The 18,593-nt window shown below is 35.9% G+C and overlaps 1 protein-coding gene across 1 annotated transcript in view; it reads right to left on the bottom strand.

Annotated features, from left to right (window-relative positions):
* The window catches only part of GRIK2 (glutamate ionotropic receptor kainate type subunit 2), a 445,724-nt gene that overhangs the window by 81,181 nt on the left and 345,950 nt on the right, over window positions 1–18,593 (bottom strand). Inside the window, exon 14 of the mRNA XM_075498454.1 lies at window positions 16,706–16,923. Within this exon, the coding sequence (XP_075354569.1) occupies window positions 16,706–16,923 (218 nt within the window). The remainder of the gene's footprint in view (window positions 1–16,705; window positions 16,924–18,593) is intronic.

The raw sequence follows: 18,593 nt of genomic DNA, 5'->3' as shown, positions 1-18,593 counted from the left end.
GGAACAGATTTTAGAGCAGCTGAATAGCTGTCAGAGTACTCACTTACAGGTCATCTCACTTACAGGTAAACTTGACCCTGAATCTCAGTGCACACAGGAGATATGGTTGGCTGAAAGGATGTGTCACTGCTTCTGAGCAAGTACAGAAGCACTGTAATACAGCAATAGAAAAAAAGGTTTGTCTGTGTCCACTCATATTAGACTAAGAAGGCTGAAGATTTCAGCCTCCAGTGCTTAAAGTTTTTCATAACTTCAAGAAGCTGACATTTAACTTTTTCAGTGTAACTAAATAAGGTTATTTTCTCCATTACTAACACGGATTTACGACCTAAAATAAAGTCCTAATAAAGTCTGGGTTGTAAATGACTTTGCATGTTAGATACAGCTCTAAATTTTATTGCTATCTCTGTTTTGCTTGCTTTGATAAATTGTTGTTCAAAAGCAGCTAAAATGCAAAAAGATAAGAGATGATTTAACAGATTTTTATGATGGTTTTGGCTATGTTTATTGAGGTACAAAATATTTGGTCTTGGGTACTGCATGACAGGAATGCCTCAGCTTCACTTTAAAGCCAAAGGCAAAATAATTTTCTCTTGTTGCCAAAGGTATCTGTAAGCACTGAAGGCAGAAGCAACTTGCTTGTAAACATCATTACACAGCATTCTAAGACCAAAGAGCAATCTTGACAGGTACCATGTGATGTTCATTTAAGCTCTTAGTGTCAAAGCCCTCAGTTCTGCCCCTTGTTGTTAACTTTGGAGGCACAGGAAGCTGAAGCACTGCAGAGTACTCAGCAAATCAAATTCCATTCTAGCACTAAATATCTAAACTGTCGGTGCAACCTTCGATTCAGTGTGTGCTCTAGTGCATTTATTTAGTTATTAGTGTGGACAGAGCTCAAGGACCAAGGACAATTCATTTTCAATCCATGCTGGATTTCAGATAGAAAGGTGCTTTTAGATAATTAATGCTGTCTCCTCTTCCACATTGCCAATAAATATAATTTGCTTTAAATATTAATTGAGCAGACTAGGGGCAGAACTTCCAATAGGCAGTATTTTAATTTAAAGATCGGTGAGGTGAGAAAATTGTTTCAATGTTTTATAAGAAACATGTATCCATCCCTGTAACTAGAGGTATTCTTAGAGAAAGAAACATGATTAAGGAGTTGGGCTTTTTTTTAAGGCAAAAGCCCCCCATGTTCAGTCTCTAGCACACAAAATCTCTAATTCATTTTCTCGAAAATAAAGTATCTCACAAGTTTGCAAAGTGAATGAACTAAATCATCCGTCAGTGAATATTTCCCTCCAAGTATTCTATCCTCACTAACACCTGCTCCTTTTTACAGCTTGCTCAGAAAAGCATTCAACTGCTATCAGCAACTGTAAGCTCTCATACTGACAAATGCTATCTATGATCCACTGATTTGCCAGCGCAACATCAGTCTGTTTACTGACTCTCCAGTTTTGCCATTCCCTGTAGGACAATCTCTCTAAAGAGCATCCACTTGATTGATGTATTGAAACTCAGTTTTTCTGTAGCAGTTCCTGTGTGGACAAACATTGAAAAGTTGCTTATACTAGTCAGAAAAAGAAACAAACATAAATATCCAAGCTAGTCCCAAAACAAGGAACTTTTTGAACAAAAGTCTTTAAATATTTATGCTCTAGAGAAATGATAACATGTTGGTTTTTTCCTATGAACATGCTCCAAGCAGCATTTACACTCATCTACAATATAGTGATCACCCAGGGAGCCAATTCTTGTCCCAGAGTCATTGCACTGGATCTGCTTTCTTCAGAGACAGAAGAAATTGCAAAATTGCCATTCAAAACTAATAAAATCCTGATCACTTAGTGCAATTCCCCAGATGGATATCTATCTAACTTTTAAACTGTTGTTGAAGTGACTCTTTTAGAGCTGGAAGCATGAAAGCCATCATATTCTAATTTTCTGGAAGCTTGATAGAACCAATACTCTTAGTATAGATGAAGTGTAATGAAGCGCTTTCTTTCCCATAGGAAAGTCTTCCACTCATATTCTTTGATGCCAACTAACCTTCACATCTGCTATTTCCCTATTGATTGCTACAACTTGGCACTTTTGTAGAGTGTCTGATGAGGCAATTCTATTCAATGACACCACTTCCTCTTCAACAAAAGGAGCACAGTAAAATAGCAGTGTGTTTCCTACACCTTCAGGGGAAATGCTGTGTGCAAATTATGCAAACAAACATGTAGTCATCATTTATATGTGTGTATGTGGAGAAGAAGAGTGTTTGTTCCTTTTATACTGAACTGTTGCCTGTGTAAAATTATGCAAAGTAGATCTGGTTTTGAATTTTTTAAGCAAATGAGGAGTCATTCTGGGTCCCACTTAAAAAATCAATTTCAAAATACATGGTGTTCACTATGGAAATGAGCTTGAAATTAGTCATCACTTAAAATATGATCCAAACATATATTTACAAATCAGTAATGCACATTAGAGAATATCAGAACAAAGAGTATGTTTGTTTTGCTGTCCTTGAATACAAAGACATCAAAGATTCTTTTTTCAAGTAAAATGAAATAATTTCTTCTTAACACATATTACACTAATGAAATATTTCATTTGAAATTAAAATGGTAAGTAATATCAATTATCTAATAGTCCTCATTTATAATGCTGTGAAAAACACCAGCAAGACAAAAAGAGAAGCACTGCATGTTTAAATTAAAGGTCAAATGTAATATTTTGGTTTCAAACAGACTGAAACTATTAAAGCATTGGTGTTTTATTTGCATTTTACTTTTGCTTTCCTCTAGTCCAAGCCTCTGGATGTGTAACATTTAACTGATTTTCTTTGCTCCATGCCCGTCAGTGTTTAAGAGGCATTTGGACAATGCTCTTAACAATTTTCTTTAACTTTCGTCAGCCCTGAAGTGGTCAGGCAGTTGGACAAGATGATCGTTGTAGATCCCTTGCAAGTGAAATATTCTATTCTATTCTATTCTATTCTATTCTATTCTATTCTATTCTATTCTAGCTTTAATAATTTGGGCTTCTAACTAAGGAGCCCAAAAGTACAGAAAAATAAAATCTGCAAAAGAGAATTAACAATTCAGAATCTGTTAGATGGTATAGTTTGTTCTGGATGTAGGCAAATTTTAATTTTTCTGTAAACTAGGTTGTTAGTTTTGCTGTGTCAGCCTACTAATCTCCCATATGCATGCAGAAAACCAAACGTGAATAGAACTTGACTATACAATCAAAGAAACAGGAATCAATAATTAATTGGACCCATAAATGTAAAAAAAAAAGACCAGCTACATAGCAGATGACACAGCAACATCTGCCCTGCTGGTGGAGGATAAATGTACTCAACCTCTAATAAGATCAAGCATATGGAGTCACATGAGCAAAGCAAAATGGTGGATTGTGTTTATTGCTTGTTATTTTTACTTGTGTTTTTGATAGACAGGCTTTTGCAATCACTGACTTACTTTTAGGAACACTCATTGTGACCAGTTCAATCTTTTTAAATATGACATCTACAAACACAGACCAGAATTTTGGCCATAGTCCAACTCAGACTGTAAGCCAAAATGTGAACTTTTTCTATGATTTGAAAGAGATTTTTCTTTTTGGTTTTTTTGTGTTCATTTCAGTGACAACATGTAAGAAAAGAAACTCTTAACAGCCTTTAAACCAATAATCTAAAATAAGAAAAATAACCCCACAGTGCTAGTTAAGTCAGTCAGTTTTATTATGGAATTAGAATTATTCATATAATTCCTTGTAAAATTAATTAATTTGCATACATAGATATTTTTTAATCACAGCCTCTCCCTACAGTCATACTGCAGTTTATATATATGTGAAAGTTGCCTAGTGCTTAAACAGTGATCAGAAATTTTATAAGATTCATCTTACCTACTTGTAGCCACCTACACATTAAGCATCTAGACCAAGGTACTAATCTAAGCTTCCCCATAGTCAATGGGAAAAGTTTTGTACCTCTGGAGAACAGCGTCCTTCTAGGACAGTTACATAAGGTAGTATGGAAGAACTGCTTTCTGGTGCCTTTCAGTTTCTTTCCAGTGCCAGTAAAAGGCAACTAGATGACTACCTGAGAGGAGAGCAGGTATCTACATTTTGGAGTGAGGAGAAACCTGCCCTACATGTTTCAAAACTACATCTTTCCTAGTAAAACAAATCATCTGCGGGGTGTGTGTCTGTTTTTCGGCTTTAAGACCAAAATACAGGATCTTATTATGTCTTCCTATTAAATTACCTCAATCAACAGTTGAGATTCTTTCTTTACCAATCCACCAATTTACCAATCTATTGGTAAATTTGCCATTTACCAACCTATTGCTAGTACACTCCTATTCTATGCATTTTGAGAAACTTCAGGGATACAGTCTATTCCTGGTTTTACTCATTATCATTTTAGGGATACCACGCTTCATTTTACAATTCTTATATCTATAAAATAATAATAAATTACCTTTGCTATACATTTTACCTATGAAGTGAAACTAGATACATTAACAGTTGATAATATTATTAAAATAGGGTTTGTGTAATGCACTACAGTGTAAGAAAATAGAATATTAAAAAATTGAATGACAAATACATAGTAACAGGAGGCTTTTAATGACTTGCTTCCATCACTAATGTCAACAAATATAAAAATAACAAAAAACATCTCAAATCACATGATATTACAGCTGCAACATTTGTAGGTTCTGGTGGTTTTGCTGTTAGATTTATTCCACTGAAAGTTAGAGATTCAACTTATCAAAGTAATTCTACATTTCTGAAAGGAAAATTGAAGACCTGAAGATTAAAACCAAGAGTATTAATGTTTTTTGGAAGTGTTAAGAAATTCATTTGGAGTATTTAGAAACCAAGCTCTACCTTGGAAATAAATCCAGAAATCCATTATTAGCTGAATAAAAAGGTGAAAAATAATGGCCTCAATACCGATTATGAGATGAGCCTTATAGTTTCCCTTCAGTCTTCCTTTCATCTTTGATGATCTGATTTGAAAAGAAAGCCACTGAGACAGCCAAATCTTCTTCATTATGAACAGGCTGTACAAAAAAAAAATCCTCCTTAATTTCAGAAGAGAGATTTCTTGTATGAGGCACCCATGACTGGAGGAGGAAGCTATAACTGAAATTTCAGTGTTTCCTCTGCTAACTTCTGATTTTATGGGTAGCCAAGCCCCTGGCTCAAATACCATTGTTGGATTGCGCATCTATCACGAACTATGATCAGTGTCTCTACTTCAAGGAACAAAAGCTGCATCAGCAATACCAGGTGTAGCCATAAAATAAATTAAGGAACCAAACCATTGGTTTTGTTCAATCCAAGTAAATTTCTTAGCAATTCAACCTGAATAAAAATACACTTGAACAATAACTAGCAGGATAGGCTTAGATAGAAATTCTAGCATCAAGAAACTATTCTCAGAGTTTCTTTGCCAGATAAGGTAAAAAGGTGAAAGAAGAGCTAGACAGCCTTCCCAACAAATCACAGAAAATGTTTGGTGCTAGTCGTCTTTCTTCACAGAAAGTTCCTTTAGGGATGCATCTTCCTTTTTCAGAAAGTGGAAATGTATGAAAGAGTACATGAAAATTCTATGAGACATGCCATATAGAAGCTTCTTAAGAGTTGTGGAAGATTTCTTGTAAGTCAAGGAAGGTGTCTCTTGTATCAAAAAATAAAAAAGGAAAGGCAGAGAAACAGAAAGACAGTGAGAGCAACAGAAAGAGAAACAGAACGGTTTCTATCTTACCACTGGCCTTCTGTTGCACAAGAAAGTAAGAATTCTTCAAAGAAAGACCAAAAAAGTCAAGCCTTCAAAGGCCTCCAGGATATTTGCTGTATTTTATAGCTCATTGAGGGGGAGCTGATTTCACTTCTCAAATGCAGAAATAGACTACTCAAATACAAATATTTTAAGGTAAGCAATACTACATCCTTTGTTAATTTTCACAATGCCTAGTTTCTAACTAGAAATAATAATTTACTAATAAGATATATTAATATAATAGAAGCGCTTATGCTTCCCTCAAATCACAATGATTCACAACAGAATTCACATAATAACTTATCTGGATTTTGGTTGCCAATTACATTTAAATATCTATTATGAGAACTTAAGTCAAATTCAGCATAAAAGAACATACTATTTATGATCATCACCATTATTCTGAGTGACTGTCTCACCTTTTAAGATGTGAAAAAAAATAACCCCCCATAATTTCCTGTACAATAAATTGATGAGTAAATTGAAAGACCATGTCATATCTGAAAAAAATGAAAAAATGCTAAGAAATATATTGCTTATCTTTGGTCCAGTGTGTTCATGGGCAGATAATCCTCTGATCAGTACACTACTCTGATCATAAAGAAGTGGCTGCTCATGGCTTGGACAGGTATACTCTTTGCTGGGTAAAAAACTGGCTGAATGGCTGGGCACAAAGAGTTGTAGTGAATGGAGTTAAATCCAGTTGGTGGCCAGTCACAAGTGGTGTCCCCCAGGGCTCAGTATTGGGGCCAGTTCTGTTTCATATCTTTATCAATGATCTGGACCAGGGAACTGAGGGCACCCTCAGTAAGTTCGCAGACGACACCAAGCTGGGCAGGTGTTAATCTGCTTGAAGGTAGAAAGGCTCTACAGAGGGATCTGGACAGGCTGGATCGATGGGCCGAGGCCAATTGTATGAGATTCAACAAGGCTAAGGGCCAGGTTCTGCACCTGGGTCACAACAACCCCATGCAACGCTACAGGCTTGTGTTGGAAGAGTGGCTGGAAAGCTGCCTGGCTGAAAAGGACCTGGGGGTCTTGGTTAACAGCTGGCTGAATGTGAACCCTTTCTTTACTGAAAGGGTGGTCAAGCACTGGAACAGGCTGCCCAGGGAAGTGGTTGAGTCACCATCCCTGGAAGTATTTAAAACATGTGTGGACGTGGCGCTTAGGGACATGGTTTAGTGGTGGACTTGGCAGTATTAGGTTAATGGTTGGACTTGATGATCTTTTCCAACCTAAATGATTGTATGATTCTATGATTCTAAAGTATGGTTTAATATATTTTTGTATAAATAAGTAATCTATATTGTGCAGATTAAGGATCTTGAATACATTAAATACAAGCTCAATTCATGCATGGATACTGAAAAATGCTTAAAAGGCATCCATATCCAATAAAGCTTATGTAATTATCACCATAGGTGTATTGCAAAAAGGATGGTTTAACCAATCTCGACAAGCATTCTGTTTGGAGCAATGCATAACTCTGGAGAATAAATTCATCAGTATAATAAGACTTTAGGTGGTGTCCAGGGCAAGTCTGGCACTGGAAATATTTCTCTACACAAAGCAATGTTAATGCAGTTGGACAACACCTCAGTAGTATCATATATAAACTGACAAGGCGGAACCAAGAGTTCACCTCTGCTAATGAATGGAGGCTTTCAGACTGCTTCAGTGGGCAGGAACTCAACACTGAAGGTTGCTCATATGGCAGGATCTCACACAAAACTGGCTAAACCGAGAGACAGTTCACTCTGGAGAATTGTTTCTGAATCACATTACCAGGATGAGTCATAGATCAACTCTGCAAACTTTACATGGCTACTTGGCAATAGATCTATTTGCTTTGAAGAGCAAGACGATTTTTTTTTCAGACTCTGAGAGTCAAAAAAGTTTTCAGATGTACTCTCAATTTCCTAAACAAACCCTAACTCTGAAATCTGTCTTTCATACAGAATGCTGTTTGCAGTTGAAGGATTCTCTATGATCTAGTTCAGTTCCCTTTCTCACCTTGCTCATGATCTAAAGACAGACATAAAGAGAAAAAAGCTGAAAAGAGAAAAGAAAAGGAAAGTGTTCTTGCCCTGCTTCCTGGGGCAAAGCAGCAGGAGAAGGAGAGAAAGGTGATAAGGCTAGATAGCAATTAGGTTATGCATTTCTGAGTAAAAAGCCTTGCAACCAAACCTATGATCAGAACCCAGAGTTCAGACATTCTCTTACAACTGATCCTGTCAGCAGTGCCATTACAGGCCCTGAAGAGGCCAGAAAATGAAGTGCATCAGGTGAGAGAAAGGAAATAAAATGTACCACTGCAGTAGTACATAAGGACAATATACATTCTGGAAGTATCAGTAATTACATCGCTGTTGATTTTCTCATCCTCACACCTCCAAATGTCTAGGCAATAGAACTCACTTCCCAAAGGGTGTGGATTCCCAGTGGCTTTCACATTTAGTGGCACGATATAGGATCACCCTGCCACGGGAAGGGACACCCTCTGCTCCCTTCACATCAGTTCTAGCATTCTAGCAGCCAGAGCAGCTTTCTTCACAACTGAAAAGTAAACATGCAACAACAAAAAAAAGATTCATTTTCAGTTGGATCAGAAAGCTGGACTGACTCTTGCCACAGCCCAGTGATATGTAGAGCCAACAGAGCTTGAGGTTGAAGGCAAGAGAAGAGGTTGGACTACTCACAGTTAGACTGTGAGATCCCAAAACAACACAGCAAGAAAGCTATTGAGAGATATGACCAGAAGTAATTTGCAGTGATTAGTAGTGATTAAACTCCATCTGACTTCAAAGGAAAAAGCCCCTACTTTTCTTGTCTTCAGTGGCATCACTATATATTCTCCAAAAAAAAAGACAGGATGGGTTTCTCTTAACTCCAAAATGATTTTTCAAATATCTAGAGTATAACATTCCTCTGAATCAGCTGCATTTGGTAGAAATTCTTGTCCTTTGCTGGCAAAGAAAACCTGACACAATTTAGGACTCAAAGTGTGGTCTGGATAATATTTGTATATCATCAGGCTTGACTTTCTACGGACAAATGTACAGTTAATTAGCATTCCCCCCCTCCCCCCCGGCTCTGATTTCTTGTATCCTGTATTTCAATCCAAGTGGCAATTAGATCTTGCTGTATTTTACTGTACCTTATACACTGAGAAGGACCAGCTTTATTCAGACAAACTCCATCATGTACCTACAGTATGGATCATTAATGCATGTACACTAATTAATGCATATTGTTGTCGGATGCAATTTTGAAAAATAATACAAATGTCAGCTTCTTGCTGGTATGTTCATTTTAGCTCTACATTATATTCACACTGAGAAACACTTATAGAACAGGAAAGCCAGATGGGACCATAGGTTACGTAGTTTAGCCCACCTGAGAGTTCGGTGGGGAGATCAGCATAAAACTTTTTCCCCTATGAATATTTGGGTTAAGGCAGAAACAGATGCTGAGCTGTGGAAAATATTAATTGATCCAAAGACAAAGACGACTTTTCTTACTGCCAACTTTTAATTTATTTTTGATGTCTCTCTTCGACTTCCCTTCAAAAATAACTAGTGGGGACCCAATTCATATGTTAACTATTTAATTCAATATTATAATTATTGTGAATGACTAATCTTGTTTTCACTGGAAAGTTATGTATATTTCTTTGAGAGGACCCTGAAAAGCATTTGTATGTGTTTCATTGGTTTCTAAGAGCTGTAGCTGGAGACAGGTGTAAATGATAAATATGAATGCTGTGATTTTGGAGCATAATTATTCATGAATACCACATGTTATCCAGCAGCTTATTAAGAGTGCTTACTACCTGGATATATGGCACAATGCAGTATAAATCTTTGCAGAAATGAAAAGTTGACTAGTCCTTGTGTTCTTTTTCAGCCCATAATGTAGGAACAGGGGAAAAAGGTATAAGGAATGAGGAATGTGGAAAGGGAAGGGAAAAGGCACGGGCATGGACAAAGGCAAGGGTGGAAAGGCAGGGGATTTTTACCACAGTCCATCTGTTTTTAGTTTCATGCCTCAGCACTGAGATGCAACAGGTGGCCAAACGTATGGTCTTATTTACTGCAGGAACAGTAATGGCTCTGACAACCCCAGAGAAGGGGGAAAGGTCAAGACAGCATAAAACCATTTCAGTCACTTTGTCCCAGTACCTAGCAAGTTGGTTGGAATGAGGCCCTTTATGTGAATTAGTTCTGCTTTCTGCCCTCACATTCAAAAGAAAGACAGTTCACCTCAAAGAACTTAATGGTACCCAATTTATCTGAATTTCTTCTACTTAGAATTCAAATGTACTGCTGCTCTTGTTATAGTCTGTGTTAATGCATCATCTAACTTACCTACCTCTACTTGATCTTACCTACCTTCCTTGATCTTTTAAAGAAATAAGTAGAACTCAGTGAGTTTGAGGTCTCTGGACAAAGCCTGTATCTTATTCTCACAGACTGTCATTGCAGATTCAGTTCTTATAAGTGTATGGAGCGACCACAGACTTTGCTTCACAGGTTTGCAACTGTGCCTGCTTTTTTTGTACATTCAAAGAAGTAGTGGTTAACTGAGTAGGTGTTCCTGCAAAAAGGGAATAATCATGGGAAAAGGGAAATAATGCTTTTCAACTGTATGTGTTTCTACCAGATAGCCCCAAACCATGATGATCAAAAAGAAGAAAAAAAACATTACATAGTATTTATATTCAACTCCCTTTTTAGTCAAAAGTGCCACTTGTGTTTTTATGCATAAGAACAAGCCTGTACTTGTTACATTCAAATGCAACTTATCTATAAAGTGAAACAATTTTAAAGCAAACTGAACATGTATCTGTGGTATCTGCTACCAATTACGTTTTAAGCATTATCCAGATCAGCACATGGAGGCTGGGACTCAAAAAATTGTTTTCCATTAGTCACTGTCAGTCAGTGGATATTTGAGAAGCTCAGAAGTGGTGTTTCTTTCATCTTCGACTTGCAACAATTCCACCGAATAATTGATAAACACTGCTAAACTTCATAATGTTTTATTTGCAGCATTCAACTAAAGGTTCTGTGTGTATATGCCCATGTGCTTGTACATGCATACTTATTTTTTAAACAGATAAATGCCATTTGCCTATTACAGTGTTCAAACCCAGGTTTGAAAAACCCACTGAAGTTATACTGGCTTTATGCATGCCAATGCCAACATCATTCATGACAAATGAATGGCATTCATACCTTTATTCTTGCTGCTATTCTTTCATTTATGTCAGGGGATCTGTCACTTGTACTCCACTTGCAAGCAGTGGGAAAATTCCCCTACAATTCCTTCTTTCAGCCTTAAGAGACCATTTCTGAGATTTTGCAATGAATAGGTAGAGCGTCATGCTATTTCCTTTAACAATAGGCTGAGAATTTTGAAGAGCAATATAGACACTAAGCACTGAATTGTTGCCCCCAAAATTTCCTGATGGAGGTGGTAACAAAATGGCTAGGGTAAAAAGCAAGGGGGAGGGAGGCTGAAAAGGGTCAGCAGCATGGATTTTTGTGGGGAAAAAGCAGTGCAGGAAGAAATGGAGGATATTGAAGAAAAGTAGAGCTGGAGTATAAAAATGGGTCCTGAAGAAGAAAAGGAAAGAAATTGGCAAATGTAAATGATAAATAGAATAGTCTATTAGATAATTCTAAGGTGTGTGAGTCAGCTTTCCTGAATTAGCCCCCTATCTGCCTTTCACCAAGTGATCTTGAAAAAGATGTGTTCCCTTTTGGTACTTCAGCTTCCTTATCAGCAAAACAAGGATATAAAATAGACGACTCTCACAGAGAGCTGAGAAGACCTTTAATTTGTGATACAGAAGTAATGACACTAATCTACTGCTATTAGAGAATGAAAAATTACTTTGTTTTTTACTATTTAGTATGCAAATGCCTAGTAACCATAACTGAGAAAAGTTCCATTGTGCATGGTACTATACAAAAACATAGAAAGGAAAAAATTCTGACATTGAAAGGTACAGATATGAAAAATGATAAGAAAAGCAAAGGTACACAGCAACTTCACAAACAAAAATCTTAACATTGTAAACGACATATAAGCATATGTGCTGTAGTACTTTCTTTGTGTGTGAGGATGGAGAACTGTGGTACAAATAGAAGCAGGGTGGAATTAACATTGTTCTTCTCAGTTTCAGAACTGTCATTCAACAAGAAAACAGACACTGGGATTTTGAGAAACATAGACTGAGAGACCACAAAAATTAGAGGCAATGAAAAATCTGAGCTTTTTTATCCAAGAACAGCTAGTGTGAGATAAGTACCTTTCATGAAAATAATAAATGCTTTTTATTTTATTCCAAACAGGAAGGAAGACAGGCTTCTGAAACTTGAAAATGGTCAATAGTGACAAAATTAGCCAAGAGAAAGGAAGAGAAGTTTGTAACTAAGAAAAACTCCATAATTTGAGAAACACCAAAACACGTACCAGGAGTGGAAACTACAAGCCTAGCAGCAGATATGGTTTCGAATTTACTTTCACATTTCTTTTCTTCTAATTCTTGGATAATACTAAGGTTTTCTTTGTTGTTCCCAATGAAATGGCCCACCAAACCCACCAGGCATATAACAGACTTATAAAACTACTTCCTTTCCATGCTCAGACTAGATAAGTAGATCTTAAGAGGTGAGAGCACTGAAAATTTCCTCTGCTTTCTGACTTCTAAAAGGAGTTGTAATGTCATGTTTCTCAGACCATGAGGAGGCATATGATGGTCTGGAGGACCTAATAAACCTCTGGAGACAACATTCTCCTTTTTCATCGAAGCTGTTTCACATGGGTGTTTGACTCACAAGGGTAACAGCATTTTCAACTTATATCCCCTGTGCCCTCCAAGATTTTAACTTTAGCAGGTTTTAAACTAGCAGTTAGTTTGTTTATCTGATTCCCATTTAGGTTCTCCTTCAAAAAAACGCTCTTCTTTTGTACTAGTACTGCACAGCTTTGGCCAGGTTCCAAAGTTTTTTTAAGAAAGAATTCAAGGGACTGCTATATAGATAATTTATGCAGAAATTACTGTCAGTCTCATGGGCAGCTACCAAGCTTCACTGTGATTGGAACTAATAACTATTACCAAGATATGATAATTTCATTTAACATTAGGAAACCATCTGGTGCCTTCATTTCTTGTTGTAACATAATGCCACTGTTTTACTCAATCCACTCTCATTAAAACAAGACAAAACAGCTAAGAAAAAACATACACACAGATGATAAATTTATCCTCTCAATCATCTTTGTGCAACCTCCCCCAGAAGTCATACTCTCACAGATTTTTGAAGTAGGAGGGGACTACTAAAATCTAATCTGAGCTCCGCTATAATGAAGTCAATCTGTTTCATTGAGTAGCCTCTAAATCAAAAGCATAACATGTTTGGGCTATGCTGTATCTATTTTCCTCACAATGGCTGCATGAGATGGATGAATCCAGCCCACTCCTAGAAAAGTTTTACCAGTGGTTAATTAGTCTCACTCTTAAAATGTGCACCTTATTTCTAGTCTGAATTTGCCTAACTTCAGCTTTGAAACATTGGATCTCATTATGCCTTTTTCTGCTAGATTAAACAGTCATCTGCTGTCAAAAGTCTCATTCCCATTAAGGCACTTACAGACCATGATCAAATCACCTCTTAACCTTCTCTTTAGCAGATTAAACAGACCGATCTTCTTTAGCCTTTAACTACAATGCTTATTTCCAGACTTACAGTCATTCTTTCACCTTTAATGAACTCTTTCCAATTTTAAACATATTTTCGAAGTGTGGTCAGCAGAACAGGACACAATAGTTCATTAATAGTTTCCCTAATGCCATATAAAAAGGACGTGTTATTTCCTACTTGATATTCACTTGTCTATATATCAGAGAATATAATATATACCATTTAAACCCTTCCTTTAGCTTACTGATAAAACAGAAAGTATTCTGAAAGGAAATTAAAATGTCAATACTTATCCTGGTTCTTGACGCACAATGCAGAAAACGTACACACTCTTGTCTTTTCTATACTATCTATACTTTCCTATACTATCTACATCCAGTGTCACTTCTGCCACTTAAGACATTTTTCTGATAGTTTTTGTCTTCCTTAATCAGTTTCCTGTTCTTAAATGCTTTTTATATTATTATTTAGTAGTAGTATCTATGAGCTGTTCAACTCTAGTAGTATCTTTTAAGGCAATTCCACTTACAGTCTTATTTTAAAATATTTTCTTGCATTTTCATTTTCTTCATGTAAGGAAATTACATTCCTGAAGCAATTTGCTTATACAAAATAGAAGTATATTTTGAAAACACACAAATAGATCTTTATGTTGAAATAGAATACTATGTTGACCAGAACTATAGTATTCTGTTTTCTGATAACTCAGCTTCATTAGATAAAAATAGCTAATTTCACCAGAAAGTTTACTCTAACAGATAGACTGTATACAAATATTTTGGTTTATCTTTCATGGAATATGTATTTAATCAGATTGTATTCCTTACACAGGTATCTCTAGTGAATAGCATTTACATCAAGCAAACTCTAATTTCCACCTGGAAGTTGCTTCAGACACTGAATGAATCAAATGAGATTATATAGTTTCCATTTACTGTTCCTTTTGAGTATGATTTTCACTTACTGGCTGAACTACAAGAACAGTTGTAGCTACTTCTAATGCTTAAGTTTGGATCCATTTTGTTCGGTAAATAATACCAATTAATTTACATACTACTAGATAAGATAGTAAACATCAGAAAAATATTTGTAATCATTTGGTTGCTAGCTGGAACGGAAGTTCTTAACTATCAGTGAATTTTCATGTCACAAAACACTTACTAACCATGATCTGTTTACACATAAAGCCCAGAAAATATGTTTGTTCAACAGAATAAACCTTAATTTGACCTAAACTGTATCAGCTGAATAAAGAAATCCTGTGTTTTGTTCTGATTTCTTTTTTCATTCATAGTGAAAAAGGAGAATTCATTAATATACTAAAAGCAATATCAAATTATGTGATCTGACACCATAACTCTGTTGTGTATAAGTCTAGGTTATTTCAACTGCAAACAAAAATCTTCTATGCAGGATGTGTAATTGCTATTGCATTAGAAGTAAGTCCTCTCTAGTTCTTGAATACAATATACTAAATAAACACAAAATATATCTAGACAGATAGAAAAAGAAAGAGAGCAGAAAGAAAGAATTGTGCCAAAAAGGGAGCAGTATATTAATTGCAGAGGGGAAAAACATCCAGAGAAAGAGAAATAGTCTATGTGTGCTTAAAAATCCTACAGATTATGCGCATACAAAAAAGGAAAAAGAGTGAAGAAGAGAGAAAACTAAGGGTGGGGAGAAGGAAAAATAAAAGTTAAGAAGATGCAGAGAAAAGTGCTTCTGGCAACCAGAAGGAAAGACACTGCTAATTTAAACTTGCTTCTTAATATTTTAGAGTCCACAGTTTGAATCTGAATTAGAAGAAGTTCAAAGTTTCCTCCCAGACAAAAATGAAATTAGAGCCCTGTAGTCTTTTCTGGTAACTCAGTAAATACCTTGTGTCATCTCTTTATGTCCTGAGACTTAAATAATTTTGACTCTTTTAAAAACCTCAGTCTTTAAACCTTCAATGTTGTTTCTTTTAACTGCTTCACATATTTCCTGACATCAAGAGACCTCTAATTGATAAGTTACTTCTGTTAACTTCATCAGCTCCTTTTCCACCAAGTATTCTGGGGAAAATACTCAGAGCCTTCCCAATGTATGCTGTAAGTTAAGCAGCCTAAAACATTCTGAGATACTGAAGTTGAATTGATTTTTATTTCCAAGCAGAAGCTGAAAGCCCTATGATTATTTTTAAAAATTAAAACTATGTGTACACTTCAATTGGCTCTAAGGTCATAGGATTAAATAGTGACTATTTAGCCCTGATATCTAAACAAATTTTGTACTTTCTGAATCTGATGAGAGGAACCGAGCACACATTCTTCAATTTCTGCACCAGTTTACAAGTTACCTTGGACCTCAGTTTGTCTAATTTCAAATGCCAATGTAACAATCACCGCAAAACTTTAGGTGACAGCATAATAACTCATAAAACCAGAATATACTAGCTAAAAGTCTTCAAAATATACCAAAGATCAGTCAAATATTTGTTGTTAAACACCTCTCCCTTTGGAAGATCCGAGACACCTGTGTGCTATCAAACACAAGGACTTATAGAACAAACCACCCTCTCTCCCTTCATGCATACTTCTCACTAATTTAAGCCCACTTAAATGCTTGATGAAGCTAGAAAAGAAAGATTTCTCTCTAATCCAGCAGCATATTTCACTATATTTCAAAATGAATAATCTTAGTAACAGGTTAAAAGGAATAGAAAAACTGGAAGAATCTGGGCTTTTTATATGGACCCCAAATTTCATTCAAAAGTGTCTTAAAAATACTAAGTTCTAAAGTTTTTTCTCACTCCAGTCACTAATATCCTTAGTGTAGTCCAGTTGCTTGAACAAAGGCTATGATTAAGTATAATGATATTGAATTGATACTGTAACTCCTAACCCATCAAAACTCACTCTTGTACACAGCTATAGGAGATCTGTTTGAGCAAAGCTTTCAAGTTTCTTCACCTATTCCACTGCTATATACTCAATTCTTTAAGCAAAAATCATCAAAGAAATGGCCTTTTATTTCCCATGAGAGATTTTGCATTTGCTTCCTTTGCTATCTTACAAATCCTCAAAAAGTGATTTTCAGTTGCTTTTGATAGCAGTGGGAATCATATCCATTGCTCCTCAGCAAGGTGCACAAACTTTCCCCCCACATTCGGGATATAGGATCTTTTCAAACAGAATATAAAGCTTACCTTGAAGAAAGTCATAGTTGCTCCGTCTTCAACTGCCCCATACTCTATCTTTGTCTGCTTGGCCAAATCATCAGCAGAATCAATAGGGGATTCCATACGTTCCACTGTCAGAAAGGCGGCTAGGTTAGCAGTGTACGAGGAAATGATGATAAGTGTGAAAAACCACCAAATGCCTCCCACTATCCTGGTGGAGAGGGCTTTGGGCATGAGCTCTGAACCTAACGAAAACCAGGGGAGAAAGGTGAAAACAGTGCACAGAAAACAATTAATAAGTGTTCAGCACTTTTTGCCACAGTGGGGAGATGGAATCACTGTGCAAAAAAATCTTTAAGCTACAGGCTTACATGTACTGCTTGTACAAACACACACAACTGAAATGAAAAATAAGAACTGATTACACTTATAAAGACAGATATTTTTGGAGCTGTGGGAATCAAAAGATAGTAATGGGAGACTCAATGACTTTTTAAAATTTATAAATATATATATAGCAATGTGAAAAAAGCAGTTACTTGAACTGGCTTTCCAGAAAAAAACCTAGCTGGACTGAACCTCTAAGTTAATACTAATATTGAAGCACTTATACAGTTCTTTACCTTCAAGGCACTAAATAAACATTGTTTAAGTATTTCATAAAAACTCACTTGAGTAAATAAAAATAAGCTATTGATGAAAGGAGCAGATATGAAACAAAGTATTTCATATCTGAAATACAAAATCTGAAATCTATTATAAATATGCTTTTGACTTTTGCCACTTGTATTGCTGTAAAGGGTTATTTATTGACTGCTTAGATAAAAAATGAGCATCTCCCATCTCTATAGTTAGCCCCACAATTTCAGATAAACATGGGTGGCTATGCCACACATTTAATTTGATAGAGCAGCAATGAAAATTTTAGACTACTATGCATAAACTAGATAAAGATAGATTATAATGCATTGCTGGAGTTGCCTGCTCATGGCACTAAAGAATGGAGGGAGCGACAGTCACTGTATAGTAATTTGCATAATTATTAGTGCTAATTTAGAGTCTAATGAGACAAATTGAAGCACACAAACTCCTCTTGTGCTTAATTACTAAAAATAGGAAAAAATAAAATTCAATGTAATTCACAACCAGAAATATTTATTATAAATGAGCACGTATGGATTTTTTTCCATAATGTTATAATTGAATGGAATGAAATTTCTAATGATGTCAAATAAACAATTTCAAGCTTTATTGTAAGAACTTTACATAAAATCTTTTAGAGGTATCAGGAAATTTGTTTTCAAAGAAACAGTTTTACCATATCCACTATACCATTGTACAAAAACAATCACTTTTTGTTAATTGGTCACTATGTTTGTTTTTAAATCTCCTGGGTAAAATGGAATGAAGGCAAGATGGACTATTTTATTACTGTTAAATTTTAGTATTCATATAGAGTTATTTAAGGAACTGGTCCAGCAAGGTAACACATCTTCATATAAATGAAAGATTATGCCAAACTTCCAACGTCAATGCCAAAAAAAGAACAGAAAGGGGAAAAAAAAAGAAAGGGAGAAAACCAAAGAAAAGGAAAAAAGAAGTGGTATCATAACTGGACTATCGTATTCAAAACAGCCCATCTTACCCTGCAGTTCATCTTACCCTTGCTGTTTCAAACAAAAAAAGCTGACAGACTTGGACATGACAGCCAACTCCAGCGCCAGACTCTGCCTAGAATTCTGCAAGGAAAAAAGTAGAAAAGTACCTTTCTGATGTAGTTGCTCCTAGGCCCTGTTAGTCAGACACTTAGACACCATAACACTAACAGATTTCCCAATAAGCCCACCATCATCAACTCTTTTTAATTGCTCTCATGTCATTTAAAAAGCAACACATTAAAAAGTAAAGTCAGATA

This window comes from Mycteria americana, chromosome 3, assembly GCF_035582795.1.
Source record: "Mycteria americana isolate JAX WOST 10 ecotype Jacksonville Zoo and Gardens chromosome 3, USCA_MyAme_1.0, whole genome shotgun sequence".
NCBI lineage: Eukaryota > Metazoa > Chordata > Aves > Ciconiiformes > Ciconiidae > Mycteria > Mycteria americana.
The sequence above is the reverse complement of the archived record's forward strand: the minus strand, read 5'-3'. Positions and strand labels throughout refer to the sequence as shown.